General features: G+C 33.7%; 5 protein-coding genes across 5 annotated transcripts; 3 read left to right on the forward strand and 2 right to left on the reverse strand.

The window, feature by feature from the left end:
- Positions 1-1,484: 1,484 nt before the first annotated feature.
- LOC106411245 (probable replication factor A 73 kDa subunit) lies at positions 1,485-3,746 on the reverse strand. Its single transcript, XM_048757175.1, has 7 exons — positions 3,637-3,746; positions 3,200-3,324; positions 2,761-2,842; positions 2,542-2,653; positions 2,312-2,469; positions 2,093-2,213; positions 1,485-2,021 (listed from the first exon to the last, which is right to left on the reverse strand). The coding sequence occupies exons 2-7, from the start codon at positions 3,312-3,314 to the stop codon at positions 1,692-1,694; spliced, it is 918 nt and encodes a 305-aa protein (XP_048613132.1). The 5' UTR covers positions 3,315-3,324; positions 3,637-3,746; the 3' UTR covers positions 1,485-1,691.
- A 5-nt stretch (positions 3,747-3,751) lies between these two features.
- Positions 3,752-4,802, reverse strand: LOC125587054. Its single transcript, XM_048757179.1, has 2 exons — positions 4,199-4,802; positions 3,752-4,117 (listed from the first exon to the last, which is right to left on the reverse strand). The coding sequence occupies exons 1-2, from the start codon at positions 4,385-4,387 to the stop codon at positions 3,752-3,754; spliced, it is 555 nt and encodes a 184-aa protein (XP_048613136.1). The 5' UTR covers positions 4,388-4,802.
- A 7,235-nt stretch (positions 4,803-12,037) lies between these two features.
- Positions 12,038-14,422, forward strand: LOC106395914 (probable magnesium transporter NIPA4). Its single transcript, XM_013836234.3, has 9 exons — positions 12,038-12,469; positions 12,554-12,610; positions 12,688-12,778; positions 12,869-13,029; positions 13,101-13,228; positions 13,313-13,450; positions 13,532-13,624; positions 13,717-13,822; positions 14,000-14,422. The coding sequence occupies exons 1-9, from the start codon at positions 12,304-12,306 to the stop codon at positions 14,104-14,106; spliced, it is 1,047 nt and encodes a 348-aa protein (XP_013691688.1). The 5' UTR covers positions 12,038-12,303; the 3' UTR covers positions 14,107-14,422.
- A 528-nt stretch (positions 14,423-14,950) lies between these two features.
- On the forward strand, positions 14,951-15,990 carry LOC106395925. The gene has a single exon (XM_013836242.3). The coding sequence runs from the start codon at positions 15,143-15,145 to the stop codon at positions 15,635-15,637; it is 495 nt and encodes a 164-aa protein (XP_013691696.1). The 5' UTR covers positions 14,951-15,142; the 3' UTR covers positions 15,638-15,990.
- A 1,573-nt stretch (positions 15,991-17,563) lies between these two features.
- On the forward strand, positions 17,564-19,830 carry LOC106395902 (histidinol-phosphate aminotransferase 1, chloroplastic). Its single transcript, XM_013836229.3, has 8 exons — positions 17,564-17,833; positions 17,911-18,099; positions 18,169-18,252; positions 18,323-18,477; positions 18,555-18,652; positions 18,735-18,843; positions 19,032-19,189; positions 19,271-19,830. Exons 2-8 carry the CDS (start codon positions 17,926-17,928, stop codon positions 19,684-19,686), a joined length of 1,194 nt encoding a protein of 397 aa, XP_013691683.2. The 5' UTR covers positions 17,564-17,833; positions 17,911-17,925; the 3' UTR covers positions 19,687-19,830.
- The last annotated feature ends 625 nt before the right edge of the window (positions 19,831-20,455 follow it).

A 20,455-nucleotide genomic window follows, 5' to 3' on the forward strand; every position in this document is an offset into this window, starting at 1 on the left:
ACAAATAGTAAGTAAACCAAAATAAGACTGAAATCCATATTGCAAACCTTATATAAGACTAATCCAACTTTAAATAAACAATGCGTAAATATTGATATTCAACCATAAAGCATTAATATACTTTTGTTTCAACACAATGTAGTGAACCAATTGTATATTTTTATAAAAGAACAAATTATATTAGCAATCGTCTAGGTGGTGGCTTAACACTAATCCTCTATTGTAAGTCTAAGAATAATGATTTCCGTGTCAGAACTCTCGCACCGGATAGTTCTTGGTCATTTGATTTTAGACCAAATATTTTTGGAACAACCCTCTTTTATTGTCGTTTAATGGGGGCTCCAGAAGCACATTCGTTTGATATTTATAACGACTAGAGGGTTTTCCGGGCTACGCCCGGATTTTTCCTATAATATTATTAAATTGAATTAAACTTGCGTATTTTTATTTTGAGATAGTATTTTTGTTTAGAATAATTTAAAATAATTAACAATAATATGATATTTGAATTTATATTATATTTAAATTAGTAATATAAATATTATATATATTATATATATTTATATTATATTTGGTTTAGTAATATTAAACTGGTTCTATTTTAATATATATATATATACATATATTAAATCATCAATCAGTTATGATAAATATCTTAGGACTATCAAAATTATTTATTGTGATAATTTTTGAAAATAAAATGGCGAATAATTCTAAAATATTTATACTATTATTTTGGAAATGATTTTTTCGCACTCACGTTAAAAATTAGAACGTTTAAAGTAATTATCTCTTAATAAATAATTAGATTATATTTGTTAATAAATAATTACCTATAAATAAAAACGATTTTCATTAATTTGATAACTATCATTATCTAAAAAGATTATAGATTATGCCATCCCAAAATATTTCACATAACAATATTCTAAAAATCCATACAAATCCTATATACTTTTTATGTGTATATAAAATTTTTCAAGTTTATTTTACATAATAAAAGATATTTTATTAAAATAGCTTTTTTAATCGTATATAAAAATAAAATAATTTATTCTAATGGCTTTTGAATTGATAATATACAATCTATTTATAAGTTTTTGTAAAATTACTAAGCCCGCTAGTATGGGCAAAACACATAGTATAATTAATTTCTTATGTTTTTTCGGAAGAAGATTTTATCAAAACAATTGGGTTTGACTTAATGTTTGGGTGCAAAATTTATGCTGTCAATCACGTTCGTCTAATGGTGGAATATTTATGGTACATTATGATTTGTAAAATATTATGTTTCTATTTTTTTATTTGGAGGTGAGCGTAAATTGTTTTTTGGTAGGCGATTTATATTTGTAACATTGCTTTAATGTTTTTTGGTCGGTGATATATTTTTAACATTGCTTTAATGTTATATCGCTTAGTTTATTCAAACTTGAATTGTATTTTAAAACTTTGATTGCGTTAGTGTTGACATTAGTAAGGGAATATATGTCCGTGTTATGTATCTAATTTATCAGAGAAGGAGTGTTGCCTCAATTGTATAGACTCATCTGAAGGACAGTAGGCATTACCAAAAAAAAAACGAAGTTGTTCTGTAGACACAAAGTCTAAAATAACCAAAAAAGCATAGTCTTAGCTCAAACTGAAATAAAAAAGGCGACCACTTAGCATGTATAAAATGAGTGGCATAAATTCTATTTGCCATGTTTGGGACGCTTAGCCTTGCGTGATTCATCCATGCTGCTGGTACTTCCGTCCGCATCATCAGCTTTGAATCCAGAGCCATCAATGACAATTGCAGAAGGCAAGGCAACTTCATCTTCCACATCATGTGGGATTTCAGTTGGAGTTGGCACAGGTGGCAGAACCTCTGATGAGACAATCTTCGTAACGGTTATGGCCTGAATCTTGCCTGTCAAGTTGAGCTTAGACACCTTGACCCTGAACTTATGTGTTTGGCCAATGGTGTCGATTAATGCTTGGGGGACAGGCATCTGATGGCCAGCACCAAGGTCTTGATTAGCCTAAAACATTCGAGGAAGAATAAAGTTAATTTTAGATGAACTGGGAGAGGTTTGAGTTGATGGCTAGGTACCTCAAAGTAGTTGTTAACCAATTCTGCCGCATTCTTTCCTGTCAACTCACTTCCTGCATCACCAAGTAGGACAAAAACAGCCTGGTCATTTTTGTCATAGACAGAGATCTTTGCGAGATACCTGAAATAAAAGGAAATAGAAATCAAATTGTAGAAAATGAAACATGATCGTGAAAAAAGGAAAGATGAAACATGAAGTTGGGAGGTTAGAATGCACACTTCGCTACACCAGACACATTAGTTTTGCCGCACTTGGCGCACATTAACGAAGAAGGACCTCTGGTGGCCTTTGTTTGACAACCGCTGCAGCCAATATAGTACCATGCACTGTCACGCTTAACATCATCAATTGTGGCTATGCAGTCGAAAGAAGCTTCCTGCAATAGGTTAAAGGCAAGTGAATCACATGAATATTTTTTTCACAGAGTTATCTTGAGCTTGTATTTTACCTTGGCATTTTCCTGCTTGATGTAAGCATATATCTGCCCAATTGTCATTGTCTCAGACCTAGTAACCTCATCTGCATTTACCCGCTTTGCAATCTCTGGGTTAGAACCCAACCTGAGACAATTTACAAAACATAAGATTGAAGGCTCACTCAATTGAGTCTGAACAGAACACTAATTGGAATTGACAAACACAATACTGTTGTCTCTACAGTGACTAACCAGCTGAAGTAATCAATCGTGGGCTGAATATCTTTGTCTATAAAGACACGGGAGGAGGCCATCGAACTGAGAGCTAAATTACCTGTTCTTGTGGTTAACACATTAAAACACACGTTAGTGACACTATCATGAATGTCTGAAAGTTCGGAAAGTAACACAGCAGCAAACAAACGCAACCTAATGCTTTCTGTAACAATCAAGCCTTCACATTGTAATGAAATTGTAATTGATAAAGGATGGATCATAAACCTGAGAAAATTGACCCAGGTTATTTTAATTATATTGGATCACAAACGTGTTTGATAACTTGATAAGTAAACAGTAGAGACAGAAGACAAACAGCATGGCAAAACATTAACGTTTGTATTATCAGTGGTTCGGTGATGATAGGGATTAATTGTTTGTTTTGTTTGGTGATGAAAAGGGAGTAACTGATTACCTGCTATAACTTTTGGGTTAACGGTCGTGACCAAAAGAACGGTGGGAGTGTCCTCACTGGATGTGAATTTCTTGTAAAAGTCCTTTGCAGCCTGGTCCCAAAGGTAGAGCTTCATAACAGGTTCACTGTAAAATGTATAAAACAGAGAAAGATTTAATAAGCTGTCATACGGAGTAAGTTTTGCAGTGCATTAGAGCGTCAGCCCAATATATAACCTTTATTTTATCACCAAACTAACACAACTTAGCTGATTTATTTTGTAAAACACAACGTATGATTTATCAGATATATTGAAATCAATAACAAAAAGCGATCATATTACTAATCTCATATAAAATAAAACATGAAACAATACTAAACATGTATTTGGAGATCACAGCGAGCTAAATTTTTTGGAGATGACAGCGAGCCAAAATTATAACGAATGAAACACATACTCTTTTGATTGCAAATGAACCAAAATACGACGCGTGCTGATTACTTCGGCTTCGTCAAGGACAGGGCGGTCAATGAGAGACTGACCATTCACCAGCCTCAAGTGGCCAACGACATCTAAAACATTTTTATATGAAAATTAGTAGAGAAGCCCCAATAAGAATCAATACGCAGTTTGAAAACTAAATGAGAGCAGGTTTTACCGTATAGATCGCCCCTGAGACCACGGTGAGCTTGGAAATCCTCATGTGTGTGGAACCTGAACCTGTCGGTTGGAAAAGAGACGGAGACGGGGATGTCGTCGAGAGGAGCAAGAATAGAGCCGTTCGAGAATGAAATTGTTAAATTCTGATCAGCGACGCGGTAAATCTCCTTGCTTGTGGCAGCCAAAAAATTCTGAAGGGTGTAAGTTGCTCCTGCTTTCAGATGAGGCAGGTATGTTGGAGCACGAGAAGAGGAAATGAATCCTTGCATCACAGTCCCCTGCATGAGTTGAAAATAATTCAAGTTAAGGATGGTGGTTTATAATACAATGGAATGAAAGTTGAAGATTAGAACCTATACCTGTTCGTCGATGAGTAGGAGCTCTATCCCAATGAGGGTCCTATTAGCTATATTTTTTGCCTCCCAAAAGTGGATTACTCGAAATCGGAGCTGTGACTCTGATAGTCCTGGAGAGATGTCATTGAAATACATGGCGAGGGGAGCTTTTCTGGTGGTAAGCTGAGACTTTACGGCGGATTTCATTGCCATAGGTTTTTTTTTTTGCAGAGTAGGTTTTTTTATTTAGGGTAGAATTAGGTTTAGGGATAGAGCCATATATAAGAGAAGTAAAGGGGAGATGGATCACAACATTGAAGACCATATTTAACGGTGTAATTGATTGAGAACGTTGTGGGAAAAAAGGCAGGCGTTGGAGAAGATGAAGTGGAAAAGTCAGAGGTGGAAGAGTCGGAGGAAAGATTTTCTACGGTGGAAGAGATATCATATTTGTGTGTATGATAAGATGGGCCGCAAGATAATCTGAATAATAAAGCCCATACGAAACAATAGAGCCCATACAAAAGAAGACATAATGACGTGTCAAAAAAGAGTTTCTGATTGGCTAATTTTTCTGTCCAACGTGGACACTCTAAAAACTCTCCCTCAGTCCCTTTTATTATTGTTTGATTAGAGAGATGGTGTTCATAAGAGTAACCCATGCGTCGATTGTACGTGGAATATAGGCCGGAATAGGCCGTGCAGATTTAACCAAAAGACAAAATGTATTTGACCTATGTTAGAATTGGAGCAAGTAATTTGCATATGTATACTTTTTTCATTATTTTACTTAAAATTCTACAACTTGAACTTATTTGAAAATAATGATAGATTTGATTAAACTCTAAACCGAGATCATACAAAATTAACCATATTCAGATTTTACATTGTATAGTATTTATTCATAAACATAATTTTTAGAAATAAATCAGAACACATCGAACCAAAATTAGATTAAAATCCATATTGCAAACCTAATAATATAAGACTAATCCAACTTTGAATAAACAATGGTAAATATTTATTTCATTTTTCAACAAGAAACCATAATATTACTTTGTTTCAATACATGTATTCAAAATTCACAAATATGTATAACGATTATTAACGCACATCATAATTCTTCTCAAAACTAACAGTTAACATACATCAACATTCCTATGTTTCAATAAATGTTTAAAACACACAAATATATATAACACACATCATAATTCTTCTCAAAACTCTAACATTTAACCTACATAAAATTAATTATGTATACAAATTTAAATTACAAAATTATGTACAAAATTTAGAAATAATTTAATCAAATTTCGGTTGATAAAAAATATTTTTCACTTTGAAAACCTGGATTAAAATCTAGTAAGTTGTGAATATTCCATTGTTTCAATACAATGTTATATATTCTTTTTTTTTGTGACACAATTATATATTATTTTCTTCTTCTTTTTTGTAACACAGTACAATGTATACAACCCATTATGATTTGGAACAAAATCAATGTCCTCATGAACATCTCATCGAACGCTTGTTATATATATATCAATGCAAAAGAAACAAACATCATTCACAACATTCAGTTCTTAAAAAATGGCAAATATCCAAAGAATACAAGTTCTTGTGGTAATGATAATATCTCTACTCATCCAAATAGCTCTCTTACAAGCTGAAACCATTGCTTCATATGTTCATCCAAATATCTCTACTCTCAAATCAATAGTGAGGATAACAAATCGCCTTGGTGATGGTTCGATATTAAACCTCCACTGTAAGTCCCTAGACGACAATCTTGGTCTCAAAATTCTAGCTCGGAATAAGTCTTGGTCATTTACGTTTAGACTAAATATTTGGGGGACAACAGTATTATATTGTCATTTCCCATGGCCTCCAGGACACTCAACAGACTTTTATATATACGATGATATCAGAGATGGTGTTCATGGGGGTATTCCATGTATCTACTAATTTCAAAAATCTAAAACTCAAATCTACAATATTTCTTTAAAAAATGAAAACTTTCCAAAAATAATTGTTTTTACGAAAATTATTTAAAAATAAAACATTTTGATGAAAATTTTCTCAAAGAATATCCACAAATATTCTTTTTATCTTAATTTCTAAATCACAAACCTAAATCTAGAATATTTCTCTAAAAAAATAAAAAAATTTCCAAAATTAGCAATTTTTAAGAAAACTATTTAAAAATACAATATATTGATGAAAAACTGCAAAAGAATAGTCACCTATCTATCCACAAAAATACTTGTTATCCTAATATCTAAATCACAAACTCAATTCTTTAATATCTCACTAAAAAAGGAAAACTTTCCAAAAATAGTATGCTTATGAAAATTAATTAAAAGTACAACATATTGATGAAACATTATGAAAGAATACTCATCTATCTACAAAAATTCTTTTTATCATAATTTCTAAATCATATATCCAAATCTACAATATTTGTATAAAAACAAAAACTTTCCAAAAATAGCAGTTTTAAGAAAAGTTTTTCAAAATACAACATATTGATGGAAAAGTTCTGAAAAAATACTCATTTATCCACAAATATTCGTGTTATTCTAATTTCTAAATGACAAACCCAAATTTACAATATTTCTCAAAAAAATGAAAACTTTCCAAAAATAGCAGTTTCTAAGAAAATTAATTAAAAATACAACATTTTGACAAATATTTTCTGAAAGAATATTCATCCATCCAAAACTTTCGTTTTAAAATCACAAATCCAAATCTACAATATTTCTCTAAAATATGAAATTTTTCCAAAAATATCAGTTTTTAAGAAAATTATTTTAAAATACATCACTTTGGTGAAAGTTTCTGAAAAAATACTCATCCATCCACAAATATTCTTGTTATCTTAATTTCAAAATCATAAACCTAAATCTACAATATTTTTCTAAAAAATGAAAACATTCCAAAATAGCATTTTTTAAAGAACAAATATTTTAAAATACAATATATTGATGAAAAATTGCGAAAGAATACCCATCTATCTATCCACAAAAATACTTGTTATCCTAATTCCTAAATCACAAACCCAAATTTACAATATTTCTCGAAAAAAGGAAAACTTTCCAAAAATAGTATGCTTTAAGGAAAATAATTAAAAATACAACATATTGATGAAAATTTCGGAAAGAATACTCATCTATCTACAAAACTTATTTTATCCTAATTTTTAAATCACATACCCAAAATTACAATATTTCTGTAAAAACGAAAACTTTCCAAAAATTGCAGTTTTAAGAAAAATATTTCACAATACAACATATTGATGAAAAAAACTGAAAGAATTCTCTTCTATCCAAAAATATTTTTTTTTATCCTAATTTTTAAATCAAAAACCCTAATCTACAATATTTCTGTACTAAATGAAATTTTTTCAAAAATAGCAGTTTTTAAGCAAATTATTTTAAAATACAACATATTGATGAAATATTCTGAAAGAATACCCATCAATCCATAAATATTTATGTTATCATAATTTCTAAATCAAAAACTCAAATATACAAAATTTCTCTATAAAATGAAAACTTTACTAAAATAGCAATTTTTAAGAAAAATAATTAAAAATACAACATATAGATGAACAATTCTCAAAGAATACTAATCTATCCACAAATGTTCTTGTTATCCTAATTTCTCAATCACAAAACTCAAATCTACAATATTACTCTAAAAATGAAATTTTTCCAAAAATATCAGTTTTTAAGAAAATATTTAAAAATAAAACATATTGATGAAACAGTATGAAAGAATACTCATCTAGCTTACACTTTAAATAAGATATTTAAGGGCCGGTTCTTAGTTTTTTTAAGAACCCCCCCCCCCCCCCCCCCAATAATCATGCTCTTATATCTCTTATTTAAGAGACTGTTATTAACTTTTCTTAGTTAAAATTTAAGAAAAGATAAGAACCGTCACTTAACCGAAGCTAATTTCTCTATTTTCACCGGAGAGAAAAAAAAAGAACTGAGTGGTGGTGATCTATTGATTAGAAGTTCATAGATATGGTGTAAATTTGATCTCTCTCTCTCTCTCTATATATATATATATATATATATTTGATTTTCATTGGGAGCCCGTCTATTTACCAGTCAAAATGGTGCTATAAATTTTAAAACCTAATTACACTAGAGGGTTTTCCGGGCTACGTCCGGATCTTTTCCTATAATATTAATTGAATTTGTGTATTTTTATTTTAAAAATGAACAAATATAATATATACTGGAACTGGTTATAGAAAAATTATAAAAATATATTCATATTTGAAACTATTAGAATTTTTGTGTGTGTTTTATTGGAATTTTAAATAGTATATTAGAATCATATCAGTAAAGATTAATAAAAAGTTAACTAAATTATTTTTAAGATCTATATATATTCTTTTTCTTGGTTACTATTTTTTTGTAAAACATTTGTAAAACTTATAACTAATACTGTATAAATTTTGTTTGGTTTTACAATTATTAAATTTTCATTTTTGTACTTGAATTTAAGAGAAAGTACCAATCGAGTTTGTTGTCTTCCATTTACCTTTAACCAAAATTTTAATTTATCATTTATTGTTTGCTATTTTTTTTTTGTGATGGAAAGAAATTTTGCTTCATGATTTGAAATATTTTTAGTTGTAAAGTTATTTAAGGTTTACTTTCTTACAGTTGATGTCATATTAATTTTATAGTACTTATTTTAATAATTTAATTAATTAGATGTTACTTTGGAAATCATTGTAAATATTAATACTATTTTTTTTCATGTTCAGACTTTTTGTTTGTTTGTTGGGTAGTTTTGTGTGCTCGGTCATTCTTTTCTTGCAAGGCCGAGTCAACTTGCTCAAACGTTGTCTTGCATGACCTCTCGAAAACAGGTAAGAGTGAGGACCTCATACCCAGCTTAAAAGCTCTCTCAAAGTTATAAATTGTCGATATATAAGAAAATCATTACTTCATAGGTCTGAAATTAGATTTCTACTTTTGTTTGGCTATTGTTTTTAAAACATTTTTAAAACATTACTGTCATAGGTCTGAAATTAGATTACTGATTAAACAAATTTTTTCGAATGAATCTGATTTATTTTTGTTACACCATTTTTATTAATCAGATTGCATAGACGTTTTGTGTATTTCTGAAAAAAAATTATGAAACAAAAACGGTTTAAGATTTTGAGAATTCTAGCTGCTACGGTTAGATTATGCCCTACAATCTGAGTTGCAAACCCATGAATTGCATTATTTTCTCACACTTGTCTCACTTCTTCTTTTTTGTTCCAAGACCTTTGTCTATGATGCTTTGATAGTATTGTGTAGAAACTCAATATTCAACTCCACCTGCTTAATGAAGCGTTTGACCACCATGTCCATCTTTAACCCTTCCAGAGTGCTTCTCTCGTTAAATTTGTTCAGCCTCATAAGGGAATAATAGCAAGCTCCAGAAAAGATATGTTGAAGCTCCGTGTAGCAAAGTGGACAGCAAGGAGCTCAATCACAGAAAAGATACATTGTTCTTGGAAATTCAGGGACTTCAACCAATTCTTAGGCATCTTTACGGTTGTAACAGCTTCAAGCTACTTTCCTTGCTTTTAACTGTCATTTATGGATTTATATTCCAGTATATCTAATACCAGTGAAGCTATCGGAATGAATATACCACTTGCACGAAAGAGATTGAGCCATCGAATACATTAAACCCTTAGGAGCAGGTACTGTGATCCACTAAACAGTGTAGCAACTCTATTTATAACCTGAACTATAGTATAAAGCAGAGACTGGAGATCACAATCCTGGACGTTGGAGGCGATAAAACTAACACATAGATCAAGAAAACTTGTATAGTTCCCGCGATGTATCTTCTCAGCAGTTTCCTTGTTCTCAATAGACACGTTGACGGCTATTGTTGATTAACAGATTTGTCTAGCTGATTAACTGCTTTGTCACCACCTCCACTCTATATAAAAGAAAGAAAAGCACTTTCAACAACAGAAAGAAGTCACCATCATAAGATTAATAAAAAGGTATGACTTTGAGCACGTGACCAGATCAAATCCAAACTTTTGACTATTTAGTGTAACTGGAAGCTACCACCTTGCTGAATGTTGCATCCTCTGGCATAATAACTCGAATCAAATAAAGAACTCTGTAGTCAGTCTAGATTTGTGTTCCAAGACGAAATATATGTAAATATGGAACAATTATTATATTTTACGACTTACACAAACGATATCATGTTCAACAAAGACGTTCTGAATATTGAGTTCATCATCACACGTTCTTTTCACTTAATGTATTTTCAAAGTTCCTGCCAACAAAGAGGATTAGAAATATAAAGCAATGTGATTCAGATTTTTGCACTTTGAAAAACACATTTATTTAGCATTTATTTTGCTTATGGTGTCTGAGAGATACCACTTTGGGCAGTTAACGAACGATACTTGTTCTCAGGGAAGTATGTTTCTACTCTAATAGAGTCAAAAGCTCCTTTTTGCTGAGGTTCTCCAAGTAGTCAAATGTTTCTGACCCTTCAATAGTTGAATGATTCATCAAACACAGAATGTTTTGCTGATGATATATTTTTTAAAGAGTACAATTACCTTATATCTGAGACAGCGAGGTAAGTATGATATGCAAATAAGAATCTGAAGGGCTTGCCATTGATGTTTCTAAAGAAATCAATGTTGAGTCGTCATCTATAGCAAGTGAACCTGAAACTCAAAAAGGAAACACACACAGAATTCAGAATCTATAAAGATAGATCATAAAAGGCATGATGATGGTTTTAATTTTACCTGTCAGGCCATTGCTTTAAGTCCTCTTCTGATGGTTTGAGGATCAACTAATGTTTTTTTACGAACTCTTTTCAGTAAATAGGAGATAGATTGTCATCGATTACCCAGATTTTGTCCCTTGCAAACCCATGTTGATCCAGTGATCCACAATCTATAAAAAGACATACACACAAACAACTCAATTACAATGTTCATGCGAAAAGATACAACAATGAGAGGATTAACTTAAAATTACATGAGGTAAAAAAAACTAAATCTCTCCAAGCTATAATTTTAGTGCTTTTGAATCAAATATTTTTACCATGATACCATCAGAGTTCAGAGGAGAGCACATCAATTTTCCTTCTCTTGTTTCTTTTTTTTGTCTGAAACGCCTATAACCGCTTTCTCATCTGTTCCCCATCTTACAACTACGGGAAAAAAATTCCAATTCCCAGAATCATAAATCCAGAAATATGATTTCTAGGAAAACCACACAAAAGTCGACTTCGAGGATAAGAGTTCACAAGCCTGAAGTTTAAAAAAAAAAGTGACTCTTGGGTATGGTAAAGGTTTTGTAGAGAAGGAGAGAAGAAAGGAAGAGGAATCAATGAGCGGACTTTTGGATAGGAAATCAAAAGTTCATAATACGTACGTTTTGCAGAGAAACTGAGAAGAAAGAAAAATGAATCAATTTTGTCGAATAAAATTGAAGTTCAGTATGTTAATGTGTTGATCTAATGACATGTCATAAAACTTGTGTTTGATTGGTATGAATTTCCAATCCGACGTAGACGCGCTTAGAGGACTTGATATCTTGCTTTTAGTATTGTTAGATGCTGTAAAATAAAAACCAAAGTATTTAGTTTTCTTTTCCATATTAAGTTTGTTATTATTATTCAGAAATTGTAAAATGATTACAAAAATACTTTTTTTCACAGAAATAAATACATGCGTTATATGGTAAAGACAATAAAATAAAACGAGTGAATTATCAAAGTCTTATTCGCAAAGAAAATAATAATCAACAAATATATATCTTATGGAATACAGTAAACAAAAAAAATAAAAAATAAAATTGGTTAAGTAAAAAAAGGAAAAGGGAAAAAGGAATGGTGGCGCAGGAGAGTGACGGGTAGGAGAGTCTTGATCAGTCATTTAAGTTTCTCTCTAAAGCCGTTTCCACTCAATCCTCTCCAGATCTCACTCTCCGATCTACAAATCTCGCCGGAGAAAGCGGATATTAGTAGCGGCGAAGTCAATTCCTGCTTCGATCTCTCTAAGTCCGATCTGGGTTTGACGAAACAGATAAAAAGATTCGATTTTGGGGAGTGGGGTGAGAAGAATGGCGGAATCAGGAGGAGGAGGGTGGAGAGATTCGTATAAAGGGATGTCCTCTGATAACATCAAGGGCTTGGTGCTGGCCATTTCCTCTAGCTTATTCATCGGAGCTAGCTTCATCGTTAAGAAGAAAGGTCTCAAGAAAGCAGGAGCCACTGGCACTAGGGCTGGTACATCTTTGTATCTTTCCCTCTGTTGAACTTCACCACATTGTTGTTATTTTTGGTAGTTTAACTTAATCTGGGTCCTCGTAGGTGTTGGTGGGTACTCTTATCTTTACGAGCCTCTTTGGTGGATCGGCGTCACAACAAGTGAGTCTTGTTCCTTGTCCTTTGCTGTCTTTGTTCTTCTTCTTACTGATACTATTTTTATTTTTTGCTGCTTACAGTGTTACTTGGTGAGATTGCCAATTTTGCTGCTTATGCATTTGCACCGGCTATACTTGTTACTCCTCTAGGCGCTCTCAGTATCATTATCAGGCAAGAGAATATTACTTACTACTACTCATGTCTCACTCTTGTATAATGTTTTGCCTTTTCATTTACACTTTTTTTTTCTTTGAATCTTAGTGCTGTCTTAGCTCATATCATATTACTCGAGAAGCTGCACATCTTTGGAGTTCTTGGCTGCGCCTTATGTGTTGTGGGTTCCACCACAATCGTCCTACATGCCCCTCAAGAGCAAGAGATTGGTTCCGTGCTTGAGGTTTGGAATCTTGCAACAGAGCCAGGTGCGTTGTTTGATGGGACTGTCATGCTCCATGGCATTCAATTTTCTAACATTAGTCTAGCTTTGTTGCAGCATTCATGTTCTATGCAAGCCTGATCATTGGGGCAGCTGTGTTTCTCATCGTCCGTTATGTGCCTCAATATGGGCAGACAAATGTTATGGTCTATATCGGTATTTGTTCGCTTGTGGGATCATTATCGGTATGTTGTTTCTGTTTATTTCCAGTTTCTAAATCCTATTTTGGTTTGAAAAAAAAATGATGTTTACAACAAACATGTGAACAGGTGATGAGCGTTAAAGCACTTGGAATAGCACTGAAGCTGACATTTTCTGGAACAAATCAATTATTTTATCCTCAAACTTGGGTATTTACCTTGGTTGTACTTACCTGTGTTGTAACCCAATTGAACTACTTAAACAAGGTAACTATTAGTCAAGTGTTATTCCTTGTGTAGATTAAGATGTCTTACTTGGTTACTAAACTAATTGCATTTCACTTGCAGGCACTTGACACATTCAATACAGCTATAGTATCTCCTATATACTACGTAATGTTCACATCACTAACTATATTGGCCAGTGTTATCATGTTTAAGGTAATCTCTCGCCACAAAATGTATATGGACCGTTGTATGTGGATTGTTGCTTTGGTACATGAATCAAGTCAATGCTTTTTTTTTTTAAACAGGACTGGGATCGGCAAAATGGCACTCAAATTGTCACAGAGATGTGTGGATTTGTTACAATACTTTCAGGCACTTTTCTTCTCCATAGAACCAAGGACATGGTCGAGGGTAACAAAATCTATACTCTCTAGCTGCTATGACTATGAGGAAGACTAATATGCATAATCCTAGCTAGAGTTCATTCATGATTGACAAAAAGATTGCCATCCGGTTTATACATATAAATCTTAAATCTTTGGTATCATTCTGGAGTTTCTGAGAGTTTGCAACTGATTATTATTGCAGGTTCACCGGTAATACTACCAGTGCGTATAAGCAAGCATGCTGATGAAGATGGGTTTGAATCAGAAGGCATTCCACTTAGACGCCAAGAATCTCTCCGGTTACCTTAAAAGCTTTATTGCTAAAGCCAGAGAGGCTCAACCTTTTTTATTATCTCAATCTACTATGAACATGGTCCTAACGAATACAGATGGTTCAAGGAGATGGAGGAAAGTAAAAAAAGAAGCAAAAGAGGACGAGATCTCACATCATATCTTTCTTATTCTTGGTAAATAGGCTGTTACTTGATCAAACATACGGTATTAGCACACACCCACGCATAAACCCTTTTGTGACCTTCAAGATTTTTTTTTATAAAACAGAGATGGGTTGTGCTTAAATTTGTGTTTTACAAGCAAATAGTATAACTTAAAGTTTTCAATTCAAGATTTGCATCTTTTTTTCTCAGTTGGTTGGTTTAGACCATTTGACAAAATGAAAACAGAGACTTTGACAATTATAAATCACATGGTTAGTCAATGGTTATGAGGTGGAGTTATAGCATTGATGGATGAGTATAGATAGAGACTTTTTATGAGGTGGAGTTATAGCATTGATGGATGAGTATAGATAGAGACTACTTTTTATGTTCATCTTTTCCTCAATCACTCCTGGTAGATGAGATGTCAAACTAAAACTGCATTATGTCCCTCTCATAACTTATAGAGAGTTAATCACCAAAATAATTTGTCTTAAACTGTATAGCAGAATTCAATCTCTCAACTTAAAAAAAACTTTCAACTTTCACATTTTCTGTAAATGAAATCCGGTTTACAATTACAAATGGAAGAATGTTTGAACATATAAAGCTACAAAAGTGTAAACTACCTAAAACGGAAAATTAGAGTCGACTAATTGAGAAATTAATTGTCTAAAAATAGTAAATAAATATGCTCAACCCATATGAAAAGATCTTCCTCAGCTACACCAATATTATTATCAACAAGAAGAAAAGAGAAGAGAAACTTATTGTAGCAGTTGAACTATAAAACTAACAGAGAAAAAAAAAAAAACAGAGCAACGAGTCCAACAAAACACGAACTGTGCCTTATATCTATCTCATTGGTCCTCTTCTTTCTACTTTCTTGTTTCTTGATCCTAGAAAATATGGCTCTGAACAGAGTGTGTTCCGAAGATTTTAGCTTTCCATTGCTCACTTCCCGAGTTCCCCGCATCGGTTCACCTCCACTGTGGAAACCCTCGCCGGAGAGAGGTTTGGCGAGACCAGTCATCGGAAAGGACGGTGATAACGATCTGTCGAAGAGCTTCTCTTATGTGGAAAGAAGGAGAAGTCTTTGGACTGATAAAGCAGAGGAGAAAATGGATATGTTGTGGGAAGATCTTAACGAAGAACTGCCCCCGAGGAGAAGCCAGAGTCTTAGGAACGAGCTCAGCGGAGATGGTGGAGAAAAGAAGAAAGCGTCTTTGTTAATCGACGAGAGCTCCGCCGTGGCCGTGGGATGCGGGATGAAGTTAACGAAGAAGACGCAGCCGAAGAAGAAGAAAGGTCCGAACGTGTTGGTGTTGATGAGGGTTTTGAAGAAGCTTCTTGTTTTACGAAGTTCGTCTCAGAGATCGCCGGCGAAAACTCATCCACGGTGAATGCTCTCACCGTGATAATTCTTCTGTAGAATTTAAAAGCTACGTGTCTTTTGTGGAGATTGAAACTTTAATTGTCTAAAAAAAAGCAAAACAAATTAATTTATAAGGTAAAAAATAGAAGAGGGTTAGAATGAGAGGGTGAGAATAGAGCTAATAGTTTTTTTTTTTTGTTTCACATAAAGGTAAATTTATAAAGTTTGCATTAAGTTTGGTTATTTTGTCACTTCCATGGTCTCTTACACCATGCGACCATCTCCCTTTATTCTCTTTTAATTTCCCTTGTATTTTTTTTAGATTGCTGTCTCTGTTATGTTGTCTTCTCTGTAAACTCTCTTCCTTTTAATTTTTAATATGAAAGCCAGTTAAAAAAAAAAAGTTTGGTTATTTTTGATTTTACCGCCAGAATACATTAAAGTGAAGCATTCTATGCCATACTTTGCCTTTTCTATGCGATATTTTGTATCACTAATAAATGTGTATTCCGAAAGATTGCATACCGTTTCAAGTAATTTCTATAATCTGTGGGATACAAATATACGATCATTTGATACAGATTTTGATGATATAAGATACACACAATGACACAATAGCAGTATATATAACAAAACAAGAGTGATACATCTCTGCATCACCAAGTTGAAGTATATCACTTCCTTAGTATATGCAAATTAAATTGAAGTACATATAGTAAAGATATGACAATATGTCTTTTATTCTTTCGCGATGGCCATGGCCATGATTTATGAATCATATTCAAGAATCAAAAACTATAATTGAGATTTTTCCGGAATTGATGCGAGATGGGAAGAGAACCAAAAACTACTCTGTTATTAATATGTTAATTTGCATGATAACTATATTAATTTATAAAACTGATATGAGGCTCAGAAGAATATAGCCTCGTCATCTCATGTACTTTTTTTTCTTATCATCGATTGCATGGGGAACAAGACTTGTATTGGTTTGCTTCTTCTATCACATGGGATCAAGTGCGAGTGAGAAACCTCTTGTTACATGGAATGAGTTGATTTTGTTTCCGCAAGACATACCTCATTTCTACAAGTGATCACACACAAACTTGGGGTGAGCATCAACTTTGCCGCTTCTGTGGTAAGCTGCAGGAAACGAAGAATCACTTATTCTTTCTCTGTCCAGACACCTATACGGTTTGAACAAAGACAACAGATTCATTTCTACCAAGAACAAACCCTGACTGGAGCATCACCAACACAATGCTCCTATCTCTCGTCGTCGATTAGCTACTATTACATACTTCCTTTTTCTATTCCATCCATGCTGTAATTCACAGTATTAGGCATGAATGAAACAGTCGGAAATATAACATCCATTGCAGTATCCAAGAGCTCACTCGCATGATCGATAAGATGATCATGAATAGACTCTCCTCTTTCGCTCCAACAACATGGCCCTTTACAACACCATGATGATAAGAACAACTTAATTGCAATATCCTTTGTGCCTAAGTGTATGCCATTAGATTTTTTGCAACATTTCAAATCTTTCTGTATTATAAACATTTTTCTTTTTCTGATAAATAAATTTAACATTTCAACAAAAAAAAAGTGTGCAACTTTATCATATAGTTTTAAGGTAAAATTATATTAATTAATATAAAGAATATCTCAATTTTTTTCTCAGTTATATAATAAATTATATTTTTATAATTACTGGCGTTTTCTAATATAAATTTAAATTACATATTTTATAATTATAATATAAAGTTTGATTATTGAAAGACCAGTAGAAATAAAAACAAAAAGAATGAAGAGGAACAAAATGTAAAGAAAACATGAAATACAAATATTTTTATAAAATAGTAATAAAATATTTATGTAGAAATAACTTTTGAAAAAAAAAAAAAAACTTATTCGTCTCGTTATGTTCGTCACCACTTAAGAAATCGACGGGCCCGATTCCATCACCTACTCTCCGACTCTCTCTAGTGACTGACCATTCCCAAGTCCCAATCGCCAAACGACGCGAATCTTCAAAATCCAGCTTCGGGTTTCCCTAAACCGGTTCCGAATTTCTCAGTCTATCAGAACTTAAAAAATCACAAGTGGGTCGGGTCATTGAAACAAAATTGAAGCTTTTGTCTCCTTTCAGTCTCTCCGTGACGCCTCTTCTCTCGTTGACTCCATTTTGCTCCTCCTAGTCCTATCTGACAACTCTCAGGTATGTACTCCAAAAGATTCCATCTTTGACCTGTGAAAATCGATAGATTAAACTGATCTCACTCTCCTCCTGCGCAGAACAATCAAAAACTGATGGGTGTGCTCGATGTTCAGGGCCCTCCATCGTCTTACATTCTACGAAAGTCTCAACCTTTGAGGAGAAACATCACTAGAGTTCATTGTAAGAACTTAACAACCATGGGAGACTCTTTCATCCGTCCACATTTGAGGCAACTAGCTGCTTATCAACCAATCTTACCCTTTGAGGTAATGCTACTTGCAACTTCTCAGATGACTAGATTCGATAGGATTCATGCAATGTGTGTTTGCAATTAGGTCCTGTCTGCTCAATTAGGAAGAAAGCCTGAGGATATTGTCAAGCTAGATGCCAACGAGAACCCTTATGGTCCTCCTCCTGAGGCAAGTCCTATCTTATCCCTCACATACTAAAGTATGATCCTTTAATGTTTTTTCATGATGCTCTCTTTAGGTTTTTGAAGCATTAGGTAATATGAAGTTCCCTTACGTCTATCCCGATCCTCAAAGTCGTAGACTTCGTGATGCACTCGCTCAAGACTCTGGTCTTGAGCCTGAGTACATCCTTGTTGGTTGTGGCGCTGATGAGCTAATCGATTTGATCATGAGGTTTGGCCTTAAAAAGGATTTGAGCTTCTTCTTCACCTAAACTTTGTTGTCCTGACTAAACTGTGTGGTGTTTGCAGATGTGTGTTGGATCCTGGGGAGAAGATTGTAGACTGTCCTCCCACTTTCTCAATGTATGTGTTTGATGCTGCTGTGAACGGAGCAGGTGTCATTAAAGGTGAAAGATTCATACTTCAGTCTTTTTCATCTCAGTCTCTTGATGCATATGGTCTTACTCTTCTTTGTTTTTGCTTCCACAGTTCCAAGGAACCCTGATTTCAGCTTGAACGTAGACCGCATTGCTCAAGTTGTTGAACTAGAGAAACCCAAATGCATCTTCCTAACTTCTCCCAACAATCCAGATGGAAGGTAAAACACCACTCTACACACCAATGTTCAAGTAATCGCTAGGCGGTAACTAGACCCGGTATAGGGGATTATCAACTAGGCACGCGCCTAGACCGATTTTTAGAACACTACTAAACACTAAAGAAGTCATATTAGTTCGTTAGTTTAAAGGTTTTCTTGATTGATTCGAGGTATTTTTTTTGTTACAGTATCATCAGTGAAAAGGATCTGTTGAAGATTCTAGACATGCCAATACTTGTTGTCCTAGATGAGGCTTACATAGAGTTCTCAGGAGTTGAATCAAGGATGCAATGGGTGAAGAAGTATGAGAACCTCATCGTTCTCCGCACATTTAGCAAACGAGCTGGTAAAACTCTATACAATCTAAACAAAACATGTAATATTATTATAAAGTCTTCATCTGAGAGTTTCTCATACCATTTTAAAGGTTTGGCCGGGCTTCGAGTTGGATATGGAGCGTTTCCACTGAGCATAATCGAGTACATGTGGAGAGCTAAGCAACCATACAACGTCTCTGTTGCAGGGGAAGTAGCAGCATTAGCTGCACTCTCAAATGGGAAGTACTTAGAAGATGTGAGAGACGCGTTGGTACGCGAAAGAGAGAGGCTTTTTGGGCTTTTGAAGGAAGTCCCTTTCTTGAATCCTTACCCGAGCTACTCGAACTTCATTCTCTGTGAGGTTACTTCTGGAATGGATGCAAAGAAGCTGAAAGAGGATTTGGCTAAAATGGGTGTGATGGTGCGTCATTACAATAGTCAAGAGCTTAAAGGTTATGTCCGAGTTTCTGCTGGAAAGCCTGAACATACTGATGCTCTCATGGATTGTCTTAAGCAGTTTTATTGACTTCCTCGTTTGTTTGGAACTCACTGAAACAAAACTAAAAACTATTTTGACTTCTCTGTTTTTATTTGTTTTCGCATTGTTGGGTTCAATCTTTCAGACCTCGGTTAATGAGCTATTTGCAATAAGAGAAGCCTTTCTTGTGTACATATGTAATTTTATGGTTAGATAATGGGCTAGGTCCTACAGAAAAACTAGTTGATGGAGCCCACTGAAACTGAAAAATGCATATAATATGTAATCTAGAGTTGGCTAATTCAAAGTGCAGCTTAAGCAACAACAAAAAAATCTAGTCTCCATTAAAAGAAGGTTCCACGTCTATTAAAACCTGATGCCTCAAAACATAGTTATGAAGTATTGTGTCCATGGTTTGATAAAAGCCACCAACAATTTCTTTTTAATAAAGAAAAGTTATTTTTTTTAAGTTTGTTATTTAAAACAACTAAGCTGTAAAGGAGCCTAAAAGAGAGATAGAAAGAAAACAACTCTTTTTTTGATCAAAAAGAAAACTAAAATTTAAATGGAAGAATAAGTATGGCAGAAGCAATAGGATGAAAGAGACAAGCTGGGGGGGGGGGGGGGGGGGGGGGGGCGACATGCCATCATCAGAGCCTCTCTGCTCCGTTCTTACCTCTAGAAGTCTTTTGCTTCTCTCATCATTACAGTTTTAGTTTCCTCTTATTAATCCATTAAAGAAAAACCAGTTTTTGGATTATTGTTGGATATAAGCACCTTTATCAAGTCTATCAAAGGGTTTTCATGCAAGTCAGAG

The sequence above is a fragment of the Brassica napus genome, chromosome A2, assembly GCF_020379485.1.
Source record: "Brassica napus cultivar Da-Ae chromosome A2, Da-Ae, whole genome shotgun sequence".
In the NCBI taxonomy this organism is placed as follows: domain Eukaryota; kingdom Viridiplantae; phylum Streptophyta; class Magnoliopsida; order Brassicales; family Brassicaceae; genus Brassica; species Brassica napus.